This window comes from Taudactylus pleione, unplaced genomic scaffold, assembly GCF_031769625.1.
Source record: "Taudactylus pleione unplaced genomic scaffold, aTauple2 ptg000248l, whole genome shotgun sequence".
Taxonomy (NCBI): domain Eukaryota; kingdom Metazoa; phylum Chordata; class Amphibia; order Anura; family Myobatrachidae; genus Taudactylus; species Taudactylus pleione.
The window spans coordinates 3,309,497-3,334,790 of NW_028284650.1; the positions used below are offsets into that span (position 1 = coordinate 3,309,497).

A 25,294-nucleotide genomic window follows, 5' to 3' on the forward strand; every position below is an offset into this window, starting at 1 on the left:
AGACCGCAATTGACTACCTAGGCAGAGCGAGAAGTGACCAAGTCTAGATACTGTAGATAGCAAAATGCAATTTACACTTGCTATTAACTGTCCATATGCAGGGCTGCTCAGTGTCCTATAGTGGCAGCACCAGTACTATCTTGTTTCACTAAACATAAAAACCCAAAGCGTTAAATCCCCCCTCTCCCCCCCCCCCCCCACCCCGGCATTGTACCAATAGGCCCTAGGCAGGTCAGCACGCTATAATACAATGGACTACACAAACCCAATGTAAATCACTGCACATGCCAGATAGATATAACCTCTGCAGCTACAATTCCTGTATGTACCTGCTCGCAATGCCATAGGACTGGAATACACATTTGCTGTACATAATCCAAATGTATGTAACAAATAATAAGTCTGCAGACTCTACAGTTATCTCATCTATGCCAGCTTTAAAGCCCGACACACTTTGTGATGTCGCTGATTGTAAGAGAATTGATAGGCTACCTGCACAATGTAAGGTGGCCATACGTGTCGGGACTGGGAACGCAAATGAGATCATTATAGGCTAAATTGTCCACAAATTGTTGCACATGTAAACGTCAACCAACCATCAGTCCTGATCATAATCTCATGGGGGTTGACCAGGTTCGGAGGAGCATGCAGTTACACAGGATGTGCCTATTTCATCCAAAGTGGTGTCAGCTAAATATGTTCAGTTTGAAACATTCAGAGCTCTAGTCATATGAAGCCACATACATCTGTGTGCAGGGAGCTTAACACTACATTACCATTATAGGTAGTTCTGTTAACTTAACAACTCAATGGTCACTCACAGCAGGTCCTGGAATGCCCCTCAGACCCTGTGATCCAGGTTTCCCAGGTGATCCTTGTGGCCCCACTGGGCCTGTCTTTCCTATGAATCCCTCAGTTCCAGGCTCTCCCTAGTAAAACATAATGAATATGCAATTGTAAAAAGAAAATGGTGCTACTTTGTGTTTTAAAATGTCACTGCAGTCCCAATCATACCTTTCCTCCCTTTTCACCTTGCCGGCCTTCTTTCCCTGCTTGTCCCAATTGCCCCTGAAAAAATTAGATTAATATACATTCAGTACATTCTGACAGAGAAAGAGACATCTATAGACAGAACTAAAGGTACCAGGACTCACCCTTCTCCCAGGTGGACCAGTTGGTCCAGGTTCTCCCGAAGGGCCAGTAGGTCCCTGTAGTAAACAGAGTATGAAATTAGAGCATTACCCCCATTGAGTAAGCTTGTCTTCCTGCAGGTGAGCCTGCCTTCCAATAAGTAACTTCCAGTGAGTGGGATTTCCACTAAATGAGCAATCCTGTCTACCAATGGTGACATTATCTTCCAGTGGTGGCATCGCCACTAAAGGAGTAAGTCTGACTTCCAGTGGGTGACAATGTATGCAAGTGTGAAAAGCTTTCAGTGAATGGCATTATATGCTAACAAATGAGCCTGCCTTCCAATGAGTGGAATTGTATGCTAATGAATGAGCCTGCCTCCCAAGGAGTGGCATTGTATACTAATGAATGAGCCTGCCTCCCAATGAGTGGCACTGTATACTAATGAATGAGCCTGCTTCCAATGAGTGGAATTGTATGCTAATGAATGAGCCTGCCTCCCAAGGAGTGATATTGAATATTACTGAATGGGCCTGCCTCCTAAGTAGTGGCATTGTATACTAATGAATGAGCCTGCCTCTTAATGAGTGGAATTGTATGTTCATGAATGAGCCTGCCTTTCAATTAGTGGCACTGTAATCTAATGAAGGAGTTTACCTTCCACTTAATTGTATTGTAATCTGATTAATGATGAACATTTTATGAATGCCTATGTCTTCTCTTTAGTGATACCGTGTTCCAACTAATAACTGAAACTGACTTCAAATAAACAAGTCTGTATTCCATTGAGTGACACTGAGGTCTAATAATTTAATTAGACTCTATGTTATCCTTTACAACCAGTGAGAGACAATATGTGACATTATCTCCAATGAGACTGCTCCTTATTCCAAACTGCCTCTTAAAGTGGGTACACACTGAAAGATATATCTGCAGATCGGGTGATCAGCAGATATATCTTTAGATGATGGTCGTTCATACACACTGAACGGCCATCATCTATATGGTAGCCGCGGGTCCCGCTGGCAGGGAGGCAGGTCGGGGGTGGGGCCGCCCCCCTCCCCACGGCTGCCGCCTGTACACACTTGTCGATGGACATATATGTCTGCAGGCATATCTGTCCATCGTCTGTGCAGCACAGCCAATGTGATATGTCTGTGGACGACGCAGTTCACAGACATATAGTCTGTAAACACAGGCTGACGGCCAGCAGATATATTGGCCGATCAATTGATCGGCCAGTGTGTACCCAGCATTAGTACATTAGTGCTAAGTGATGTTGGCATGTTGGTGTATATACTTACAGGATTGCCACTTTCTCCACCATCCCCCTTTGCTCCAGGAATTCCATCAACTCCCTGAGTAATATAACAACATTCTTGTTACACCAAACATGTAGCAGAACAAAGCAAGTATACACCAATCTATTGTCCAGTGACTTCAGCAAAGTCTTACCGGTACACCAGCCTCTCCTCGTGGTCCTGCATCTCCTGGAAAACCAATAGGTCCCTAAAATAAATAGATATATGCATTAATGAGAGAGACATTAGTGTTCATGAAGCAAGACGTAATAGATGTGCCAAATCATGGCTTCTTTTAAACAAGCAAATATGTTGACGAGTGAGGGTCTTTCAAAAGATTTTATGTTCTAGTGATAATGGCTGTAACCAGGACTCATCACGATATGTAATAAGTAGCAGTAGAAGCAGTAACTAGTCTAGACACCACATATATACCTAACCTACGATCCACATAGGATTAGAAGTATCTGGTATATGGCGGAAACCAAGAAGTGAGGAACCCAAGCAGTTGAGGTGAGTTCTCATATGATGTCCTTTGTGTTTCTGACAGAGTGTCCCATTGGGTACTACATGGGTTGCACCCATTCTTGTGGACTTATGGAACTCACTGGGTTTCCTTTGGGTCCATCTTCTCCTGGGCGTCCCTTTTTACCAGGAGCACCAGCTGCACCAGAGGATCCAGATTCCCCCTTCTCACCGACATCAGCTTTGCTTCCCTAGAAGAGTCGATACATTTAATTATTTTGATGCAGATAGCCGAACAAAAGTTATACTGTATGTCTTCATCTTATACTGTACGTCTTCATCTTGATTGAATTTCTACAAATAATTATTATAACTTAAATACATTTCTAAGGTCTTCTTGATATAAAACTAAGGTTATTCTAGGATAGACACAAGCCAGCATTTTTCAGTTTAATTCCTGTCCCATTTTATTTTGTGCCATTATTCTCTTTTATAGAGTCATTTCTAAACTATAAAGCATACAGTTGTGCAATGTCTCCTTATATGAAATATGTAGTTACGTTCATATGTCTGTACTGCAATCAAACGAATGATGACTGGGTGGATGATAAGGTCTTGGCGATTGTGTGATGCATAAGCTAAAATAAAAAGTTGGTCGACCAAAGAGTGGGTTGGTTGCACGGATGATGCCGGCAGCTGCAGTGGTGGTAAGAAGCAGACTGACGAATGGGCTGGGTGATTGTTTATATGATCTGTAATTATTCTATTAAATGCACCAACTTATCAGTGTGATGATCATCGACCCTGTTGTAGATGGTCAGTGGTGTATTCCTAAAGAATAGTGGGGTGTAGACATATAAACATCAAAATCAGCTTAAGTCTGTCCATTATTTATGATACATGCTATAATACTGTCCATTCATCATTTCTCTCCCACCTACTCACCGGGGGACCTGGTTCTCCTGGTTGTCCTGGATCTCCAGCCTCCCCTGCTTCTCCCTGTGAGAGCCAAACAAGAGATACTCAGTAGATCATTTTGAAAGATATATAATAATTAATTTCATAGTTTCAAGCAATTGGATCCTCCTATTATGAGCACAATACATGATGACATTATGAATACCACTGGATGGATTAATTTACCTTTGTGGTCTTTTCTTGGAGATTTCAAAATGGCTGACATTAACAGAAGATACGCTAGTCGGGGGTGGACTAAAATGCGATCCACCCAAGAAGTAAAGAGTGTTCAGGTCCATGTAACAATAGATACACTCTGCTAGAGAATGTGTCTAACCAATTAAAGTGGATTCTCTACATTCTTCACATTGGTCTACGCTTTCCATAGGCTCGTTGTATATGCTGTGTATAGCTCTACAGGTTCTACAGGTTATTGACTACATTGTTTGAAAGATTCCATAGACCATTGTATACATTCCTTAGATTGTCCGGCACATTTTTCATATTGCCTTACATATTTTGGATGGTTGTATCCATTGAATGTACATTCCATAATTAATTCGCTGGGCCTGATTCCAAGTCACATGAACATTTCTGAAAACCCCTATGGCGCATGTGTTACACACAGTGTACACACAAAGGTTGTGCTGTGAGTGGGACAGATGGTATCAGAAAAGTGGCAGAAAAGTGATGGGCATTTCTGGGCAGTGGCTACTTGTGCGCACAAACATGGTCTATTCGGTGGACGTGTTATGGTAGCAACGTGGCGTGTCACTGCAAGCGGATGCATTCACAGACCCACAGCTGCAAGCATAGGAGGCTGTGGTCAGATGGAGACACTGCATCTTCCTATAGGACTGGTGCAAGTTTCGATTGTGCAATCGATGTTAGCATATAAGGATACACCAACTGGTATTGCAGCGTACGCGGGTGATAAAAGTGGATGTCTCAGTCATTGCACATTCGGTCGCACTGATGTACACAAGGGAGGGAGTTTGCATCGGAAGAAGCATAAACTCACAGATGGGCCACCATCAACAGACACTGCTGCATTTGCTTTTGCGTGCGACTGAGAATAAGGCCCTCTGTCATCATTATATTGTCCTACGCATTCCATAGGTCGTTCTGTGAATTCTTCATACTGTCCAGCATATTCCATAGAATGTTCTGTACATTCTTCTCATTGTGCTACACATTCTATAGATCGCTCTTGTGCTTTCTTCTCATTCCACAGGTCGTTCTATGAATTCTTCATACTGTCCAGCATATTCCATAGAATCTTCTGTACATTCTTCTCATTGTCCTACACATTCTATAGATCACTTTTGTGCTTTATTCTCATTGTCCTACACATTCCATAGATTGCTCTTGTACATTCTTCATATTGTCCAACACATTCCATAGAGCGCTCTGTACATTCTTCATATTATCCAACACATTCCATAGATCGCTCTGTACTTTCTTCATATTGTCCTACACATTCCATAGATGGCTCTGTACATTCTTATTATTGTCCTACACATTCCATAGATCGCTCAGTACATTCTTATTATTGTCCTACACATTCCATAGATCGTTCTGTACATTCTTATTATTGTCCTACACATTCCATAGATTGCTCTTGTACATTCTTCATATTGTCCAACACATGTCATAGAGCGCTCTGTACATTCTTAATATTGTCCCACACATTCAATAGATCGCTTTGTACATTCTTATTATTGTCCTACACATTCCATAGATGGCTCTGTACATTCTTATTATTGTCCTACACATTCCATAGATGGATCTGTACATTCTTCATATTGTCCCACACATTCAATAGATCGCTCTGTACATTCTTATTATTGTCCTACACATTCCATAGATGGCTCTGTACATTCTTATTATTGTCCTACACGTTGCATAGATCGCTCTGTACATTCTTATTATTGTCCTACACATTCCATAGATGGCTCTGTACATTCTTATTATTGTCCTACACGTTGCATAGATCGCTCCGTACATTCTTATTATTGTCCTACACATTCCATAAATCTCTCAGTACATTCTTCATATTGTCCTACACATTCCATAATTCACTCTGTGATTGCATTCTATTATCCTACACATTCCATAGATTGCTGTTGTACATTCTTCATATTGTCCTACACATTCCATAGATCGCTCTGTACCTTCTTCATATTGTCCTACACATTCCATAGATCATTCTGTGCATTCTTTATATTGTTCAACACATTCCATAGATCAATTTGTACATCCTTAATATTATTCTACACATTCCATAGATTGCTCTGTACATTTTTGTCAATATACTGCACATTCCATAGCTTTCGCAATACATTTACTATATTGTCCTACACATTCTATAGATCGCTGTTGTACATTCTTCGCATTGTCCATACATTCCATAATTCACTCTGTGATTGCATTATATTGCCCTACACATTCCAAAGATCATCCTGTGCATTCTTTATATTGTCATAAACATTCCATAGTTCACTCTGTATAGTCTTCATATTGTCCTACTCATTCCATATCTCACTATTTATCTTCATTTTGTCGTACACATTCCGTATATGTCATTCTGTACATTCTTCTTATTGTCTTACACATTTCATAGATTGCTCTGTACATTTATTATTGTGTCCTACACAATCCATAGCTCACTCTGCACAATCTTCTCATTGTACTACACATTGCATAGCTCACTCTGCACAATCTTCTCATTGTCCTACACATTGCATATCTCACTTTGTACATTCTTCTCATTGTCCTACACATTGCATAGCTCACTCTGCATAATCTTCTCATTGTCCTACACATTCAATAGATCGCTTTGTACATTCTTATTATTGTCCTACACATTCCATAGATGGCTCTGTACATTCTTATTATTGTCCTACACATTCCATAGATGGATCTGTACATTCTTCATATTGTCCTACACATTCAATAGATCGCTCTGTACATTCTTATTATTGTCCTACACATTCCATAGATGGCTCTGTACATTCTTATTATTGTCCTACACGTTGCATAGATCGCTCTGTACATTCTTATTATTGTCCTACACATTCCATAGATCGCTCCGTACATTCTTATTATTGTCCTACACATTCCATAAATCTCTCAGTACATTCTTCATATTGTCCTACACATTCCATAATTCACTCTGTGATTGCATCCTATTATCCTACACAGTCCATAGATTGCTGTTGTACATTCTTCATATTGTCCTACACATTCCATAGATCGCTCTGTACCTTCTTCATATTGTCCTACACATTCCATAGATCATTCTGTGCATTCTTTATATTGTTCAACACATTCCATAGATCAATTTGTACATCCTTAATATTATTCTACACATTCCATAGATTGCTCTGTACATTTTTGTCAATATACTGCACATTCCATAGCTTTCGCAATACATTTACTATATTGTCCTACACATTCTATAGATCGCTGTTGTACATTCTTTGCATTGTCCATACATTCCATAATTCACTCTGTGATTGCATTATATTGCCCTACACATTCCAAAGATCATCCTGTGCATTCTTTATATTGTCATAAACATTCCATAGTTCACTCTGTATAGTCTTCATATTGTCCTACTCATTCCATATCTCACTATTTATCTTCATTTTGTCGTACACATTCCGTATATGTCATTCTGTACATTCTTCTTATTGTCTTACACATTTCATAGATTGCTCTGTACATTTATTATTGTGTCCTACACAATCCATAGCTCACTCTGCACAATCTTCTCATTGTACTACACATTGCATAGCTCACTCTGCATAATCTTCTCATTGTCCTACACATTGCATATCTCACTTTGTACATTCTTCTCATTGTCCTACACATTGCATAGCTCACTTTGTACATTCTTCTCATTGTCCTACACATTGCATAGCTCACTCTGTACATTCTTCTCATTGTCCTACACATTGTATAGCTCACTCTGCATAATCTTCTCATTGTACTACACATTGCATAGCTCACTCTGTACATTCTTCTCATTGTACTACACATTGCATAGCTCACTCTGTACATTCTTCTCATTGTCCTACACATTGCATAGCTCACTCTGTACATTCTTCTCATTGTCCTACACATTGCATAGCTCACTCTGCACAATCTTCTCATTGTCCTACACATTGCATAGCTCACTTTGTACATTCTTCTCATTGTCCTACACATTGCATAGCTCACTCTCCATAATCTTCTCATTGTCCTACACATTGCATATCTCACTCTGTACATTCTTCTCATTGTACTACACATTGCATAGCTCACTCTGTACATTCTTCTCATTATACTACATATTGCATAGCTCACTCTGTACATTCTTCTCATTGCCCTACACATTGCATAGCTCACTCTGCATAATCTTCTCATTGTCCTACACATTGCATAGATTTCTCTGTACAGTTATTATTGTGTCCTACACATTCTATAGCTCACTCTTTGCACTAATGTCAGTGTCCTACATATTTCACAGATTGTTCTGTATATTTTTCAAACTGTCAGTAATATGCAGTATTTTTTAGTTATTCTACACAAATAATAGATTTCCCTCTTGCTAAACAGCAACTAACCTTTTCTCCCACAGCTCCTGGTTGCCCCACACCACCTGGATTTCCTTGGGGGCCCTGAAAAAGTAAAACATAAGATGTCGGCCTGGTGTAATTTCACTTAGTTTCTATCTCTAAAGTAAGAAAATACACTTACATCACCACCATTGGGACCCATGGGACCTCTAGGACCTCCTGTTCCAGGGGGACCCTGTAATGAGAAAATAACATTTATGTTAAGCTCTATTAGTCAAAAGGATCCTTTTTTCTGTGTCTATGTATAGTATTGCACATACCATTGGTCCAACATATCCACTCTCCCCCTTCTCTCCTGGAGGTCCAGGCATACCCTGTAAAGAGACAGGTGTTGTAATGTTAAAGTGGTGGGAAATACAAACCTTGGTCCTTTTTTCACACCTAGAACCTGTCTTGTGAACCCTTAGTGACCTTCTCTCCATTTGAAAGGAGTACTATTTCAGTAAAGGACAAATATTGAAATGGGTCACTCACCTGCAGCCCCCTTGGACCAGTTACACCAGGAATCCCTCGGTGACCGTCGTCTCCCTTTTGCCCTTGCATTCCAGACTGCCCTCTACGCCCAGGCTCTCCATCTTGGCCCTGTGCAGAACCATAAGCGATGAAATCTTCAATCTCAGCACTTTGAGAGAAGCATTTTCATGAGGACAGATGCTCTTATCACATGAGGCAATATGCAGAGACACAACCACTTCAACAGAGTCCTTATCAAAGTGGAAGTTTGATAACTGTCTCATGGTACTTATACGACTGGTTTCTGTGGTATCTGTGGGTGTGAGGGTGGTGTTCTTCTCCGTGGAGTGACTGTTAGTGACTGCCCAACAGTAAATGGAGGGTTTTACTTTTTTAAAAGACAGGGTAAGGAAGCAGGGTGACAGAGTGTCCAACAAAACAGTACTTACTGCTTGTCCAGGGTGCCCTATTGGTCCTTGGATCCCAGTAGATCCTGGAGGTCCCTTGAAGAGAGCATATAATAAACAGTTTGTTTTCTTTCAATAAAAATATTACCTTTATTAAAGTTTCTTCCTCTTAACTGTTTGCCCTCTGCAGCCTCTCCTATGGTTTCATTAGACAATCTGTCCCATTTCTTTCTGCATCCTTTTCTATGTATCTAATTCACAGGTTTTCCCATGTATCACATCTGCAACATCTCCCATCTATTCAATCCAAATTCTCCCATATCTTCCATCATCAGCCTTTCCCATGTCTCCCATTCATAGCACTTCTCAAATCTTTCATCTGTAGCCTACCCCATGACTCTCATTTGTAGGATCTACCATGTCTCTCATCCATAGTCTCTCCAATGTATCTTATTTTGAGCCCCTCCTATGTTTCTCATCTTCAACATCTCACATGCCTCTCATCTGTAGCCTCTCCCAAGTCTCTTATCTTCAGTCCCTCCCATGTATCACATGTGTAGCCTCTACCATGTCTCTAATCTTCAGCCTCTCCTGTGTCTCATATCCAGAGCCTCTCCCATGTCTCTCATCTTCAGCCTCTCCCATGTCTTAGATCATAGATTCTCCCATATTTCTAATCTGCATCTTCTCCCATGTCTCTCATCTTCAGTCTTTGTCATGTTGCTTATCTTCTACCTCTCTCATGTCTTTCAACAGTAAGCATCTCCCATGTCTCCCATCAGTAAGCCACTACCATGTCTCCCATCAGTAAGCCTCTTCCATGTCTTCCATCTGTAGCCTCTGCCATGTAACCAATCAGTAAGCCTCTCCCATGTCTGACATCAGTAAGCCTCTCTCATGTCTCCCATCAGTAAGCCTCTCTCATGTCTTCCATCTATAACCTCTCTCATGTCTCCCATCAGTAAGTCTCTCTCATGTCTTCCATCTATAACCTCTCTCATGTCTCCCATTAGTAAGCCTCTTCCATGTCTCCCATCAGTAAGCCTCTACCATGTCTCCCATCAGTAAGCCTCTTCCACATCTTCCATCTGTAGCCTCTGCCATGTATCCAATCAGTAAACCTCTCCCATGTCTCCCATCAGTAAGCCTCTCTCATGTCTCCCATCAGTAAGGCTCTCTCATGTCTTCCATCTATAACCTCTCTCATGTCTCCCATCAGTAAGCCTCTCCCATGTCTCCCATTAGTAAGCCTCTACCATGTCTCCCATCAGTAAGCCTCTACCATGTCTCCCATCAGTAAGCCTCTTCCACGTCTTCCATCTGTAGCCTCTGCCATGTATCCTATCAGTAAGCCTCTCCCATGTCTCCCATCAGTAAGCCTCTCTCATGTCTCCCATCAGTAAGCCTCTCTCATGTCTTCCATCTATAACCTCTCTCATGTCTCCCATCAGTAAGCCTCTCCCATGTCTCCCATTAGTAAGCCTCTACCATGTCTCCCATCAGTAAGCCTCTCCCACAGCTTCCATCTGTAGCCTCTGCCATGTATCCCATCAGTAAGCCTGTCCCATGTCTCCTATCAGTAAGCCTCTCCCACAGCTTCCATCTGTAGCCTCTGCCATGTATCCCATCAGTAAGCCTCTCTCATGTCTTCCATCTATAACCTCTCTCATGTCTCTCATCAGTAAGCCTCTTCCATGTCTCCCATTAGTAAGCCTCTACCATGTCTCCCATCAGTAAGCCTCTTCCACGTCTTCCATCTGTAGCCTCTGCCATGTATCCAATCAGTAAACCTCTCCCATGTTTCCCATCAGTAAGCCTCTCTCATGTCTCCCATCAGTAAGCCTCTCTCATGTCTTCCATCTATAACCTCTCTCATGTCTCCCATCAGTAAGCCTCTCCCATGTCTCCCATTAGTAAGCCTCTACCATGTCTCCCATCAGTAAGCCTCTTCCATGTCTCCCATCAGTAAGCCTCTTCCACGTCTTCCATCTGTAGCCTCTGCCATGTATCCCATCGGTAAGCCTCTCCCATGTCTCCCATCAGTAAGCCTCTCCCATAGCTTCCATCTGTAGCCTCTGCCATGTATCCCATCAGTAAGCCTCTCCCATGTCTTCCATCTATAACCTCTCTAATGTCTCTCATCAGTAAGCCTCTTCCATGTCTCCCATTAGTAAGCCTCTACCATGTCTCCCATCAGTAAGCCTCTTCCACGTTTTCCATCTGTAGCCTCTGCCATGTATCCAATCAGTAAACCTCTCCCATGTTTCCCATCAGTAAGCCTCTCTCATGTCTCCCATCAGTAAGCCTCTCTCATGTCTTCCATCTATAACCTCTCTCATGTCTCCCATCAGTAAGCCTCTCCCATGTCTCCCATTAGTAAGCCTCTACCATGTCTCCCATCAGTAAGCCTCTACCATGTCTCCCATCAGTAAGCCTCTTCCACGTCTTCCATCTGTAGCCTCTGCCATGTATCCTATCAGTAAGCCTCTCCCATGTCTCCCATTAGTAAGCCTCTACCATGTCTCCCATCAGTAAGCCTCTTCCACGTCTTCCATCTGTAGCCTCTGCCATGTATCCAATCAGTAAACCTCTCCCATGTGTCCCATCAGTAAGCCTCTCTCATGTCTCCCATCAGTAAGCCTCTCTCATTTCTTCCATCTATAACCTCTCTCATGTCTCCCATCAGCAAGCCTCTCCCATGTCTCCCATTAGTAAGCCTCTACCATGTCTCCCATCAGTAAGCCTCTACCATGTCTCCCATCAGTAAGCCTCTTCCACGTCTTCCATCTGTAGCCTCTGCCATGTATCCCATCGGTAAGCCTCTCCCATGTCTCCCATCAGTAAGCCTCTCCCATAGCTTCCATCTGTAGCCTCTGCCATGTATCCCATCAGTAAGCCTCTCCCATGTCTTCCATCTATAACCTCTCTCATGTCTCTCATCAGTAAGCCTCTTCCATGTCTCCCATTAGTAAGCCTCTACCATGTCTCCCATCAGTAAGCCTCTTCCACGTCTTCCATCTGTTGCCTCTGCCATGTATCCAATCAGTAAACCTCTCCCATGTCTCCCATCAGTAAGCCTCTCTCATGTCTCCCATCAGTAAGCCTCTCTCATGTCTTCCATCTATAACCTCTCTCATGTCTCCCATCAGTAAGCCTCTCCCATGTCTCCCATTAGTAAGCCTCTTCCATGTCTCCCATCAGTAAGCCTCTACCATGTCTCCCATCAGTAAGCCTCTTCCACGTCTTCCATCTGTAGCCTCTGCCATGCATCCTATCAGTAAGCCTCTCCCATGTCTCCCATCAGTAAGCCTCTCTCATGTCTCCCATCAGTAAGCCTCTCTCATGTCTTCCATCTATAACCTCTCTCATGTCTCCCATCAGTAAGCCTCTCCCATGTCTCCCATTAGTAAGCCTCTACCATGTCTCCCATCAGTAAGCCTCTCCCACAGCTTCCATCTGTAGCCTCTGCCATGTATCCCATCGGTAAGCCTCTCCCATGTCTCCCATCAGTAAGCCTCTCCCACAGCTTCCATCTGTAGCCTCTGCCATGTATCCCATCAGTAAGCCTCTCCCATGTCTTCCATCTATAACCTCTCTCATGTCTCTCATCAGTAAGCCTCTTCCATGTCTCCCATTAGTAAGCCTCTACCATGTCTACCATCAGTAAGCCTCTCTCATGTCTTCCATCTATAACCTCTCTCATGTCTCCCATCAGTAAGCCTCTCCCACAGCTTCCATCTGTAGCCTCTGCCATGTATCCCATCGGTAAGCCTCTCCCATGTCTCCCATCAGTAAGCCTCTCCCACAGCTTCCATCTGTAGCCTCTGCCATGTATCCCATCAGTAAACCTCTCCCATGTCTTCCATCTATAACCTCTCTCATGTCTCTCATCAGTAAGCCTCTTCCATGTCTCCCATTAGTAAGCCTCTACCATGTCTCCCATCAGTAAGCCTCTTCCACGTCTTCCATCTGTAGCCTCTGCCATGTATCCAATCAGTAAACCTCTCCCTTGTCTCCCATCAGTAAGCCTCTCTCATGTCTCCCATCAGTAAGCCTCTCTCATGTCTTCCATCTATAACCTCTCTCATGTCTCCCATCAGTAAGCCTCTCCCATGTCTCCCATTAGTAAGCCTCTACCATGTCTCCCATCAGTAAGCCTCTACCATGTCTCGCATCAGTAAGCCTCTTCCACGTCTTCCATCTGTAGCCTCTGCCATGTCTCCTATCAGTAAGCCTCTCCCATGTCTCCCATCAGTAAGCCTCTCTCATGTCTTCCATCTATAACCTCTCTCATGTCTCCCATCAGTAAGCCTCTCCCATGTCTCCCATCAATAAGCCTCTCCCATCAGTAAGCCTCTCTCATGTCTTCCATCTATAACCTCTCTCATGTCTCCCATCAGTAAGCCTCTTCCATGTCTCCCATTAGTAAGCCTCTACCATGTCTCCCATCAGTAAGCCTCTCCCACATCTTCCATCTGTAGCCTCTGCCATGTATCCCATCAGTAAGCCTCTCTCATGACTTCCATCTATAACCTTTCTCATGTCTCCCATCAGTAAGCCTCTCCCATGTCTCCCATCAATAAGCCTCTCCCATCAGTAAGCCTCTCTCATGTCTTCCATCTATAACTTCTCTCATGTCTCCCATCAGTAAGCCTCTCCCATGTCTCCCATTAGTAAGCCTTTCCCACATCTTCCATCTGTAGCCTCTCCCATGTCTCTTCTCTTCTGCCTCTCCCATCTCTCACATTGCTCTGATATCACACTTAGGAGGCCACATATGTCATATACATTTATTACTAGATTTGGTAAGGGCAATATGTACATATATACTTACGGATTCTCCCTTGTCTCCTTTGCTTCCTTTCTGTCCAGGCCCACCAACTTCTCCCTAAGAAGAAACAAACAATAATTAGTAGAGGTAGCAATTGTGTATAAAACATGTTCTTATAGAAGTGATGCAGACAGTTGCTGTCCTGTAACTTTGTATCTCCAGTCTGGTCATATCAAACATACCTTATCTCCATCATCCCCGGCTGGCCCTGGGGGGCCGGCAGGTCCAGGCAGTCCGATGCTTCCCTGAGCGCCATCTTGGCCAGCTCCTCCCACAGGTCCTTTCTCACCCTGTGTAATCATACGGAAGGTTAGACAGATGTTCTTCACTGGTATAAAGAGAACATTATACAGGGAAGGGAACAGGGACCAGATAGAGAGATTGCTGGATGCAAATCTGAAAAGGCAAATTAAAGTGACTACGAATACAGATAAATGTAATTTTCAAGGGTAAACCAATGTGAATGAAATGTTCAGTATTGAACTCCAGGGTCAGCAGTAGCTATTGAACTAATAAACCAAATGTTACACTGTTCTGAACTAATGCTTAGCAAAACTCACTGTTCTGGTAATTGAAATGCCTAAAGAGATTACCCTCCCTCCATTTATTATCTTAAATATACCATCCTATAACTTTTAATAAATAAATGGCTTTAACCTTCTAAAGAGAGTGAGAAAACTGAAGCCATGTACAGGTACAGGTTGCAGACAGCAGTACACAAGTACTAAGTTCATGTCATGCATGGTACTGTATAAATCCATCAATGTTTTTCTCTCTTGCTATTTAGAATCAATCTGGTGATATGTCTGTCATTTCATCTTGTTATTCTATTACTTACTGGATTCCCCTTCTCGCCACTTGGCCCTGGGGGTCCCTGTGCGCCAGGACGTCCTGGAAGGCCAATTCCACCAGCTGCTCCAGAAGGACCCCTCTCTCCTGGTGGCCCCTGTGAACAGCATCAAGGTGAGATTGTAAAGAGGATGTAGAGAGAACCATGGATAAATACACAGGAAGTGGATATACAGTTTGGGTGACTGGCATAGGATAAATGACAAGCTGCATAAAAGGCAACAGAGGCAACATGAAGAAGGAGCCAAGGCAACACTGGGAGTGGTCTAGAGGGCTCTTTTGTAGAGTTATAGGCAGAAGAAAATGCCCAGAGTAATAAGAGGTATTACAGCAATTATTGAATTACTGTATAGCCCACAATAGTATTCTGGGGATACATACCGTAGAACCTGGCAAGCCAACTGGACCTTCTCCTCCTTTCAAACCAGCAGGACCCTAAAGTGAACAGAGAATCAGTATTACTTATAATATATGTTGTTACTGGTTCACAATAGGACTCATATTTATTCCGGAATGGGTATCCCTTTATTCCAATGGTTAAGCAATGATAAGTGATATGAACGGGTAATAAGCTATGAGGTAAGAAGTCAAGTCTACAGCACTCAAGTAAGATAAATGTCATATTACCTAATGTTCAACTGGGTTATGACTGCAGTACGTAAACATTGAGAATCACGTTCCTACTGTACATCATGCTATAGAAGCTCTGATGAGGGGGTATCTCCTAATTAGTATAGCTATTCCTAAACTGTATGTGACTTAATTTCGGCAGGTATCCAAGGTTTGTTACGTGTACTTTATGTTACCACACACTAAACACTGAGCTGGAATCTTGTGCTTTCCTCCATAATAGGAAGTGTAATGTGTAACTGGTGCTCACTGCATGCTAACGACGAAAAGCTGGAAAATGGGTCTTACCGCTTCCCCGCCAATGCCCCGAGCTCCTGGAAATCCTCGTAAACCCTGAGGTCCGGCTTTACCGGGAATGCCGGAAGGACCAGGATCACCCTGTAGTGAAAATTAACATTTGCTACAATTAACATCTGTGATATTAAAGTAGTTCAAAAAGGTAGAACAAAAATGAAATGACAAATATTATAAACATGGAAATAGGGTGTACCAAAAAAGGTCATAGTTTAAAGAACTCTTGTCAAGTACAACTTCTCAACAGAAGCATTCCCTGGACAGGATACAGGTAAGGTCTACTATCTTGGATCTCCAATCTTATCTGTTGGAACCCCCACATGTTATGTGTCCTGCACGCACAGGTGGTACCAGAACAGATCTGTGTTTGAAGCCACTGTCACTTTTGATAACCAATTGAATTAATTCAGAGTCTTCACAGCTTGTAGGAACCTGAAAATTAAGTGGTTCCTGGGGCGACCTTAAAGTTGCAATCAAAGCCAGATAAACAATGGTGCAGATGAAATTACAGCTCCAGGCCTCCACATAAAAATAGGCCCGTCATCATAGCAGCATGATGATGACCAGCTGCCTGGACACAAGTATTAAAATTGCATTTCTAGTTTTCTTACAAAATTATGCAATTATTCTATATTTATGTATTTATGGAGACATTGGGGCTGATAGTGTAGGGGTATACATGCCCACATGGCACTGGTTACACCCACACAGCACTGGTCACACCCACACAGCACTGACCACACCTCCTCCCCTTCTCAGTATAGGCCCTTTAATATTGTCAGCCCCAGCCCCATGTGGCCCTAAATCTGTCCCTGGTTGGAGTGGAAATCCAAGAAGACCTAATGCCTACTACACCAAGCTTCCATGTAAGTTTAGCAAAGCAATCTATACTCCAGAAACTCTCCTGGTTCCCACTTTGGATCATACCTTAGCACCTTCTCGCCCAGCTGCCCCGGGCAATCCGTGTTCCCCTGGCGATCCCGGTGATCCTGGATGACCTCGCTCTCCCATGGGGCCTGTTTCCCCAGAATTGCCCTTTACATAGTAAAAACATGAAATGTCAGGCCAGACAAAAAAAATGTAAATCCTTTTATTTGTTGATTATGGAATTTGTATATGACATCTATACTAATATAATAAGAACATTGACCTGTCTGTTTGTTCCTAGTTGGCACAAAAAAAACAGATTTCCTGAAAACTGCACCATTTTGTAGCGGAAACTCCTAGAAATAATAACCTGCAATTTGTTTGACCTTGATCCGTCGAGGTAAAGCTGAGCAATAACAAAAACAAAATTTATTGACCTCATCAATGCAAGAGATAGGTGTGGTACCATGCGCCTTGCCCAGTAAGGGGTGGGGGAGAGGTTTTTGCCCAGATTCACTTGAATAGGATAGGCTACATAGCAGTCTGTGCACAGGGCACACCGTGACATTGGTGTGAGTGGTGGGTGAATAGGAAAGGCTACATAACAGTCTGTGCACAGGGCACACAGTGACATTGGTGTGAGTGGTGGGTGAATAGGATAGGCTACATAGCAGCCTGTGCACAGGGCACACAGTGACATAGGTGTGAGTGGTGGGTGAATTGGATAGGCTACATAGCAGTCTGTGCACAGGGCACACAGTGACATAGGTGTGAGTGGTGGGTGAATTGGATAGGCTACATAGCAGTCTGTGCACAGGGCACACAGTGACAGGTGTGAGTGATAGGTGAATATGATAGGCTACATAGCAGTCTGTGCACAGAGCACACAGTGACATAGGTGTGAGTGGTGGGTGAATAGGAAAGGCTACATAGCAGTCTGTGCACAGGGCACACAGTGACATTGGTGTGAGTAGTGGGTGAATAGGATAGGCTACATAGCAGTCTGTGCACAGGGCACACAGTGACATTGGTGTGAGTGGTGGGTGAATTGGATAGGCTACATAGCAGTCTGTGCACAGGGCACACAGTGATATTGGTGTGAGTGGTGGGTGAAGGTGATGCTGCCACCAGTCTGTATATCACTGTTGGTGACGTTGGCCACTCCCACGACAGGGCCCCTTTGCAATACAACTATAACACCTCACATAAAAAAAAGTGTTGGCAGTAGCCATTTCTTCATGGGGGAAGCCACGGCCAATAGCTAGTATGTAATATGTATATAACATATTACCTTTCATATAATTATATTACTAACATAAAAACTATAGTTTTGCAGCCTGGAAAAAAAGTAATTTTTATGACTGAAATGTTTCATCAAATACAGTTCTTGGTGTTTTACAAAAAAAAAACATATGTATTCTACTTCATCACGTATAAACATTCTATGATCAGTGGGGGCCATCTTAGTGGCCATATGTGACCCTATTGACCAGCAAAAAGAAATTATGATTAGTCTGAATGTTTTTATATGCACTCGCAGGGACAGGTGCTCTGAAATGAGCCCGTCCCTGTGATGTGTAAGTAGTAAAGGGATTGTATTCCCCATTCTTTCATTACTTCTTCAAGAGCTGTGTGCACTACTGCACAGGGCCAGTACTATTTGCGAAATGTAGCCCATAGGTTACAACGGGCTAACGCCATCTGCATATGGCGTTAGCTACTGGGGCCAACCTCCAGATTGTATTCCGCAGCTTGGTAAATTCAGCTATAAAGCAGCCTCCATAAAAAAAAACCCATGGGGGCTGCTTTTGCGAAGGAAAACAGGAGACTGTGGTCCCCGGCTACATACATTTGGGGGATATTTATTATTTGCACGGTCCATCCAAAAACGAGTATTTTCAAGGATCTCCAGCAAATAATAATAATTGATAAATAGGTCTAAATGATGTCACAGAGAGAGGCAACACATTCCCACAGTCTTTATAGCAGAATAATCCATGACTGAATAGTAATGTCCTTTCACTAGCGTGACTAGCCAGCTATATATTAACCTACTATTCTCTATACTACACAGCATCACCTCTATGTTGATGAGATCCAAATATATTATTATTTATTATTATTATCATTGTTTATTTATATGGTGCCACAAGTGTTCCGCAGCGCCTTACATAGTACATCACCAAAAAAGTGACTAAAAGTACAATACAAATACAATGCAGGACAAGGACAGGTATAATATACATTGCTACATTGGTGACCATAACACCCAGATAAGCAACAGAGCATAAGCAACCAAGTGTTAGGTGCCCTAGTGGGGAGTAAGAAGTAGATGAAAATTAAGTAAGGAGAAGCACAAGAGAGTAGAGGGCCCTGCTCACAAGAGCTTACATTCTAAAGGATACTTCTGCTTTCCTGATCTCTGCTTATCTCTACTCTTCTCAACAAAGAGTTTATCATTTTCCCTCCTTCAAGTGTCACTACCTTCCCTCGAATCTCCCTAAACATCAACACCGCTGTTTACTCCATCTACCCAGCCCACTGTCTTGTGTCACACTAACTTCACCCTCTGCTTTTTAATCTTCATTCCCAGTCATGGCTCCAATCAGAAATATTGCTATAATAAGCACTTTTATTACCCAAGATGTAACCAAATATCTGATCTATTTCCTCATCTCCCATCTTGACTACTGCAACCTCCTCCTAGCTCATCTACAGCCGTCTTCAATGCATCCTAAATGCTGCAGCAAAACTTATCTTCCCTTTTCTCTGTAATTCATTTGTTACACCACTCTGCAAATATCTACACTTGCTTCCCATGTCCTTCATTATTGAGCTCTTTACTTTGAAAGACCTCTACAACACCACTTCAAACATCCGAACCTCATCTCACAATACTCTCACACACAGGGGCGTAACCAGAGGTATGGGGGCCCCATAGCAAACTTTCCTCTGGGCCCCCATAGGTCTACCTATACAGTGCCCCTGTAGTTATGCCCATAATACAATGCCTCCTGTAGTTGTGCCCGATATGCAGTACCCCCTGTAGTTGTGCCCATTATGCAATGCCCCCTGTAGTTGTGCCCATTATGCAATCCCCCCTGTATTAGAGCCCCTTATGCAGTGCCTTTTATGCAGTGCCCCCAGTAGTGCCCCTAATGCAGTGCCCTCAGTAATGCCCCTAGTAGTGCCCCTTATGCTGTGCCCTCTGTAATGCCCCTAGTACTGCCCATTATGCTGTGGCCCCCCTCCCCGTGCAGTACTTACCTCTATTCACGGTCCAGTCCATGCCGTCAGCTCCCCGCGTAGACGCTGCCACTGACAGGATCTGACTAGATCCAGCAGCAGACGCAGACTCCTCTCAACGTGGGTGACATCATGGTTTCACCCGTGCACTGCATCACTGGGAATGCTGACCACTGAAGCGATCAGGTGTCTTTAGTCTCTGAACGTTTCAGAGCCCAGCGCTTCCAGTTGCACCAGCAACTTGGCTGGCCATGCTACAGAGAGTGCAGGGGGACGCTTGCTGGGATGGTGGGCCCCCTAAGCCGCCGGGCTCCATAGCAAGCGCACCCCCTGCACCCTCTATAATTACGCCACTGGTCACACATGCCCTTGTAAACCCACCTCTCACTCCCGTAAGGAAGACTTTAATTGTGCTGTGAAATCCCCTACGTGCCAGCTCCAGATCTGTACATGTCTATGAAAGCCCACATCTGTACTAGTGCCTGCCCCATTATCACCAATACAACTGACCCAAACTCACACTAGTGCACTCTAGCACATCTGTACTGTAGCGTCCCTTACTCTCACCTATAAAACTCACACTAGTACACCCTTGCACATCTGTACTAGAGCCTGTCCTACTCTCACCTATACTAGTACTGACCCATAAAACTCACACTAGTGCACCCTTGCACATCTGTCCTGATATCCGGCTCACTCATTACTCTTGTCTCAGATCTGCCCTGATCCCACTACATTTCAAGCTTTCTATTGTTATGAAGCATTATTGGGCAAAGCCATAACTAGCCATAACTTCCTTCTTGCACCTGGGGCAAGAAGGAAAATTGAAGCATGACAACCCCTGAATTGTAACCAAACTAAACAAAAATATGAATTCCCGGAGCCACAACTAGATTTGCACCCTGGACTTATGCCCATGTTGCATAGCTCTAGTTACAGCCCTGCTATGGGCCTTATAAATCAATAACAATAATAACAATGCTTACCGATAGTTCTATAACTCAGTTTAGTCAGAAGAAAAATGAATTTCTCAGCAAACAGCTGAGGAAGAGATTTCACTTAATTCAGAGATAAATATACTGTATAACCACCGATCACAGCAGTGGAATTATTTTCTCAATGGTTTGTGAAGTTCCTTCCAATTCTGTTATAGAAGTTCCCACAAATGTGTTACACATGCAGGTTGTTTCCATCCTTCTGTCCAGGTCATCTCAAACCTGCTCCATGGGATTTAAGTCTGGAATCGTTGCTCTGATTGAAGCCTACTGTCTTGTTTTTTTTCTCAAAGGTAGCTTTGGTATAGCATTGTACATAGGTTTAGGGTCATTATCTTTCTGTAAGATGAACCCTTGACCAACTAGGCTTAGACTAGAGGGTATTGCATGGTGCTGCAAAATGTTGTGGTAGACCTTTTGGTTCAGGGTTCCAGTTACTCTATAGGAATCCAGCAAAAGAGCCCTTGACCATGACGCTTCCTCCTCCATGTTTGACTGTTGGTGTCACAGGGGTTTATTTACTAAGGGGGGGGGTCTTGTAATCCCTCATGTTTTAATCTGAAAATTGTGTTTTGCTATAAAAACCATTGCCCCTTTTTAATTAATGCAAGCCTTCAGTAAATAAAAAAAAAAACTTTGCACACCGAGGAACCATCCTTTCGACTACTCGATGACCCATAAGACACATGGTCCATAAGACTTTTTTTCAGCTGTCACTAGGCCACTGGCGGTTCTTCATGGCTCGGGTAATCCTGGTTCTCATTGCTGCGGCAGAGCTGTAAATTCCTAACCCACCACTTTTCTTTATAACTCTGAAATTAACATTATTATTCAGATTTTGCCAACCTAAACTTATTTTCTAAGCTCTAGCAGTTTGCTGCTTACCTTTGTATCGTTTCAGGTTATTCACTGGGCTTGATTTGCTTAAATTTCAATAAAAACTGGGAAAATGTGGGTGCTCTAATACATTTGCGTAGGTGAAGTATACATTCCTACCAGCAGGTATCGCACATCTATAATAATAACCAGCATTTGCTGTAACATTAGACTGAAGGATTCATGGCAATATAGTAATGTGTCATCACAGATTATCTGTACTCTCGGAATACTATCTAAGTAACATTCAATTATTTTCTTTAAATAGCTGACATACCTGTGGTCCCACAACTCCAGCTGGCCCCGGAAGACCTGTTTTGCCTTGAAAACCCTGTTAAGTAAAATATAACACAGAATGTTGATATGAAGAGTAGACAAAATGTGATCCACACTGCTACATGCTTATATAGAAATCCCCGGGGATGGGGCTGCCTTAGGACAAGGATCATAATGTTAAACTTGAGCGCTCACAAGGAGAACCCAATATAACACAGTTACTGCACTGGGAGGTGAAACGGACCAAGCAGAGCATAGTTTATCCCAGACATCCCTCTCCTCCATATTCACTATTTGTACAACAACTTTCCCTAACGTTAGCCACCCCCATCTTCCCCAAAGCAGCTGCCATACTTGTTTTCCACCTACCTCCTGTATAGTGGATTTCCTATACCTCTTACACTTGCCAGACCCGGGCCCATCCTGCCATGTGGCTTTCCAATGTTTCTACACATACAGTATAGGCGACCAATCTGAACTACATCTGACCATTTGGTCCTTTATGGTCATCTTCCGAACATGATTGCCAATATGTCTGCTAATGATCCAATTTACCATTTATTGGAATATCATCAGGCATTGATGTTGTCTTGGGGCCAGAAAAGCTGCAACATCAAACCAAGTGCCCAATATCAGCTGGAATATTGTAGCACTTTTACTCAGTGTTAGTTTGCAAGTTCATCCATCTATTGTTCCATTTGTGTGTTACATGATCCCCTTAATGCACAGTAATGAGGTATGTGCTGGTGTATTCGCAAATACTAATAATGTAATACTACTACTAATAATAATAATAATATAATGTCATAACAATAATAATGTAAGATAAAAATCGTCAATGTGTAAGATAGGTGAGCCACCAATTGAAATATAAACAACGTCTCCAGTAAAGCCATTACATACATGGATTATAGACATTATTATTATTATTTGTAACTATGTTAAAAGGATTAGGCAATTCATGCTACTTTTCCAAATATCTTATCTTTAAAAACCTAAAACGGATCGTTCCTTTAAATCAATCACTACAGAAGATTTCACATGGGAAACAAATGATTGAACCTACTGGCTCTCCTCGCTGGCCGGCGTGTCCAGGTAATCCGTCTTTCCCAGAAGGACCCTGATGAGGAAACACAGACGTCACATCACTTGTATGGGTGTAAAACTGTAATGGCCGCTACCTAACTCCTAGTAACATTATATAAAGAATCAGAAGAGCCATAGAACAGACTATGGTACCACAGCACAGTGGGGCTAGGTTTTGATAGCACCATGCTGTACAGTTACACCGAGTATATGTAGACTGATAATGATGATTCATAGTGAGAGTAAACTAAGGAAGTGAGCCCATATTGGTTACATGCAGTAACTGCCAGGTACTATTGTAGTCTAGGTTTAATATAGTCTCCACTTACATTCGGTCCTTTAGGTCCTGCAAAGCCGGCTGGTCCGATAGGCCCCATTGGTCCCTGGTAATAAAATAATAATAATGAAAAACGTTAACAAAAACAATAAATATATAAATAAATCGTCAGAAGCAAATCTTATACAGTGGAGAGAAGGAGAGGACATATTAGTGATATATCTCTCATGTGAAATCTCATTTGTAATTGAATTTCTGCAAGTTTACCTCTGGAAACCCCTTGGCTGAGGTTCATGTCCCATTGGCCTGATTTAGAGTTCACATAAGTCCATTTGCGCCTCATAAAAATGGGATGTGTAAAATGTGTCACACTGGGCATACACACAACCTGCACCTGTATTTTGAGTTGAGAGTTCCATGCTGGGAGCGGTCAGTTGGGCTGTTGAGGTGTAAGTGTAGTACAGGTGTATCCTATTTCGATTTACACGTATATTCAAGACGCACCTTGTGGTGTATCATGTTGTGCCTAGTGCAACTATTCCAGTTGGTATTGATGGTGATACCCACATGTTTGTGCAAGATGTCTCTATACACTGGATTTAAAGTTGTACATGTACCAAGATACAGCATCAGACATCTACCTTTACAGACACATTTTATATTTAACTTAATGGAGCAGATTCAATTAGCCGCGGTACGTACCATGAGGCTGCAGCTCCCAGGTTTTACGCCCAGATCTATTTAATTACTTGCCAATTTCCACGTGGTTAACACGTGCTAACCCATAGCTCCCGAGCTAAGTGCGCAAAGATAGGTAATTACCCCACATGCTAAGCCTCATTGGGTGCACTTAACTCACAGCTACAGAGGCTATAAGGAAAAAACCACGATAAGTGCACGTTCTGTAGCTTACCGCACCCCGGACAGCAGCGGTAACATGGCACAATGCTGTTATAGGATTCCTACCTACTTTCTATAGGCTGTTTAGCCCCTGTTGGGTGGTAATCTGTTTTAGCCTGTATCACTTCTCAAGTGCGAGTTGTTGCTGTTTCATATATTGTTGTAGTGCTACTGATGTGAGAGTAGAGACTCTATTAGATGTTTAGAAATGCTATTTTTGCAGCCGCTTTCACATGTAGGATCCAGCATTGTCGCAGTCACTCGTTTCCGTTTGCCAACAACTATCATCATGTCTGAAGGAAATTAGTGCCTGTGAACATTATGGGCCACTTGACAAATTTTGATCCTTGTGCCGCCTCTCCTTGATACTGTAGGTGAGTTTCAAAATGTTGTTTCTCAACATCTAATTATTTAAAGTAAAGTTAGAGCAATCATTCTATAGAAGACTGGAGTGGGTAAAAGAAGCAACTGGTGAGTTAAAACATAGGCCCCATAAGCCACAGTTTTGTAACGTCTTGCAGTAATAGCTTTTCTTGTGTCCCACATAGGGGCGGCGCAGGCTGTAAATGTTTAAGGGGCCCCCTAATTAATGAGACTGGCTGCTAACACATATGTCTCTATTCATGTATAATAATACCTCGCTAATAAACATTAGTGTGTGTATATATATATATATATATATTAGGGGTGAGCGGGTTCGGATTTCTGAAATCCGAACCCCCCCGAGCCCCCCCGATCCGAGTCAGGCTCGACTTTTCCCGCCTGACTCGGATCTGAAATCCAGGCAAAACGTCATCATCCCGCCTTCCGAGTCTCGCGGGTTTTGGATCC

General features: G+C 42.8%; 1 protein-coding gene across 2 annotated transcripts in view; it reads right to left on the minus strand.

Moving 5' to 3' along the window:
- COL5A3 (collagen type V alpha 3 chain) overlaps nt 1-25,294 on the minus strand; it is a 348,363-nt gene that overhangs the window by 31,585 nt on the left and 291,484 nt on the right. For both annotated transcript variants that reach the window (XM_088479876.1, XM_088479875.1), the window contains 21 exons: nt 23,616-23,669; nt 23,267-23,320; nt 22,202-22,255; nt 16,868-16,975; nt 15,935-16,024; nt 15,398-15,451; nt 15,006-15,113; nt 14,350-14,457; nt 14,171-14,224; nt 9,379-9,432; nt 8,951-9,058; nt 8,737-8,790; nt 8,598-8,651; nt 8,465-8,518; nt 3,843-3,896; nt 3,041-3,148; nt 2,587-2,640; nt 2,436-2,489; nt 1,155-1,208; nt 1,015-1,068; nt 822-929 (listed from right to left, as the gene is read on the minus strand). In XM_088479876.1, the coding sequence (XP_088336002.1) occupies nt 822-929; nt 1,015-1,068; nt 1,155-1,208; nt 2,436-2,489; nt 2,587-2,640; nt 3,041-3,148; nt 3,843-3,896; nt 8,465-8,518; nt 8,598-8,651; nt 8,737-8,790; nt 8,951-9,058; nt 9,379-9,432; nt 14,171-14,224; nt 14,350-14,457; nt 15,006-15,113; nt 15,398-15,451; nt 15,935-16,024; nt 16,868-16,975; nt 22,202-22,255; nt 23,267-23,320; nt 23,616-23,669 (1,494 nt within the window). The remainder of the gene's footprint in view (nt 1-821; nt 930-1,014; nt 1,069-1,154; nt 1,209-2,435; nt 2,490-2,586; nt 2,641-3,040; nt 3,149-3,842; nt 3,897-8,464; nt 8,519-8,597; nt 8,652-8,736; nt 8,791-8,950; nt 9,059-9,378; nt 9,433-14,170; nt 14,225-14,349; nt 14,458-15,005; nt 15,114-15,397; nt 15,452-15,934; nt 16,025-16,867; nt 16,976-22,201; nt 22,256-23,266; nt 23,321-23,615; nt 23,670-25,294) is intronic.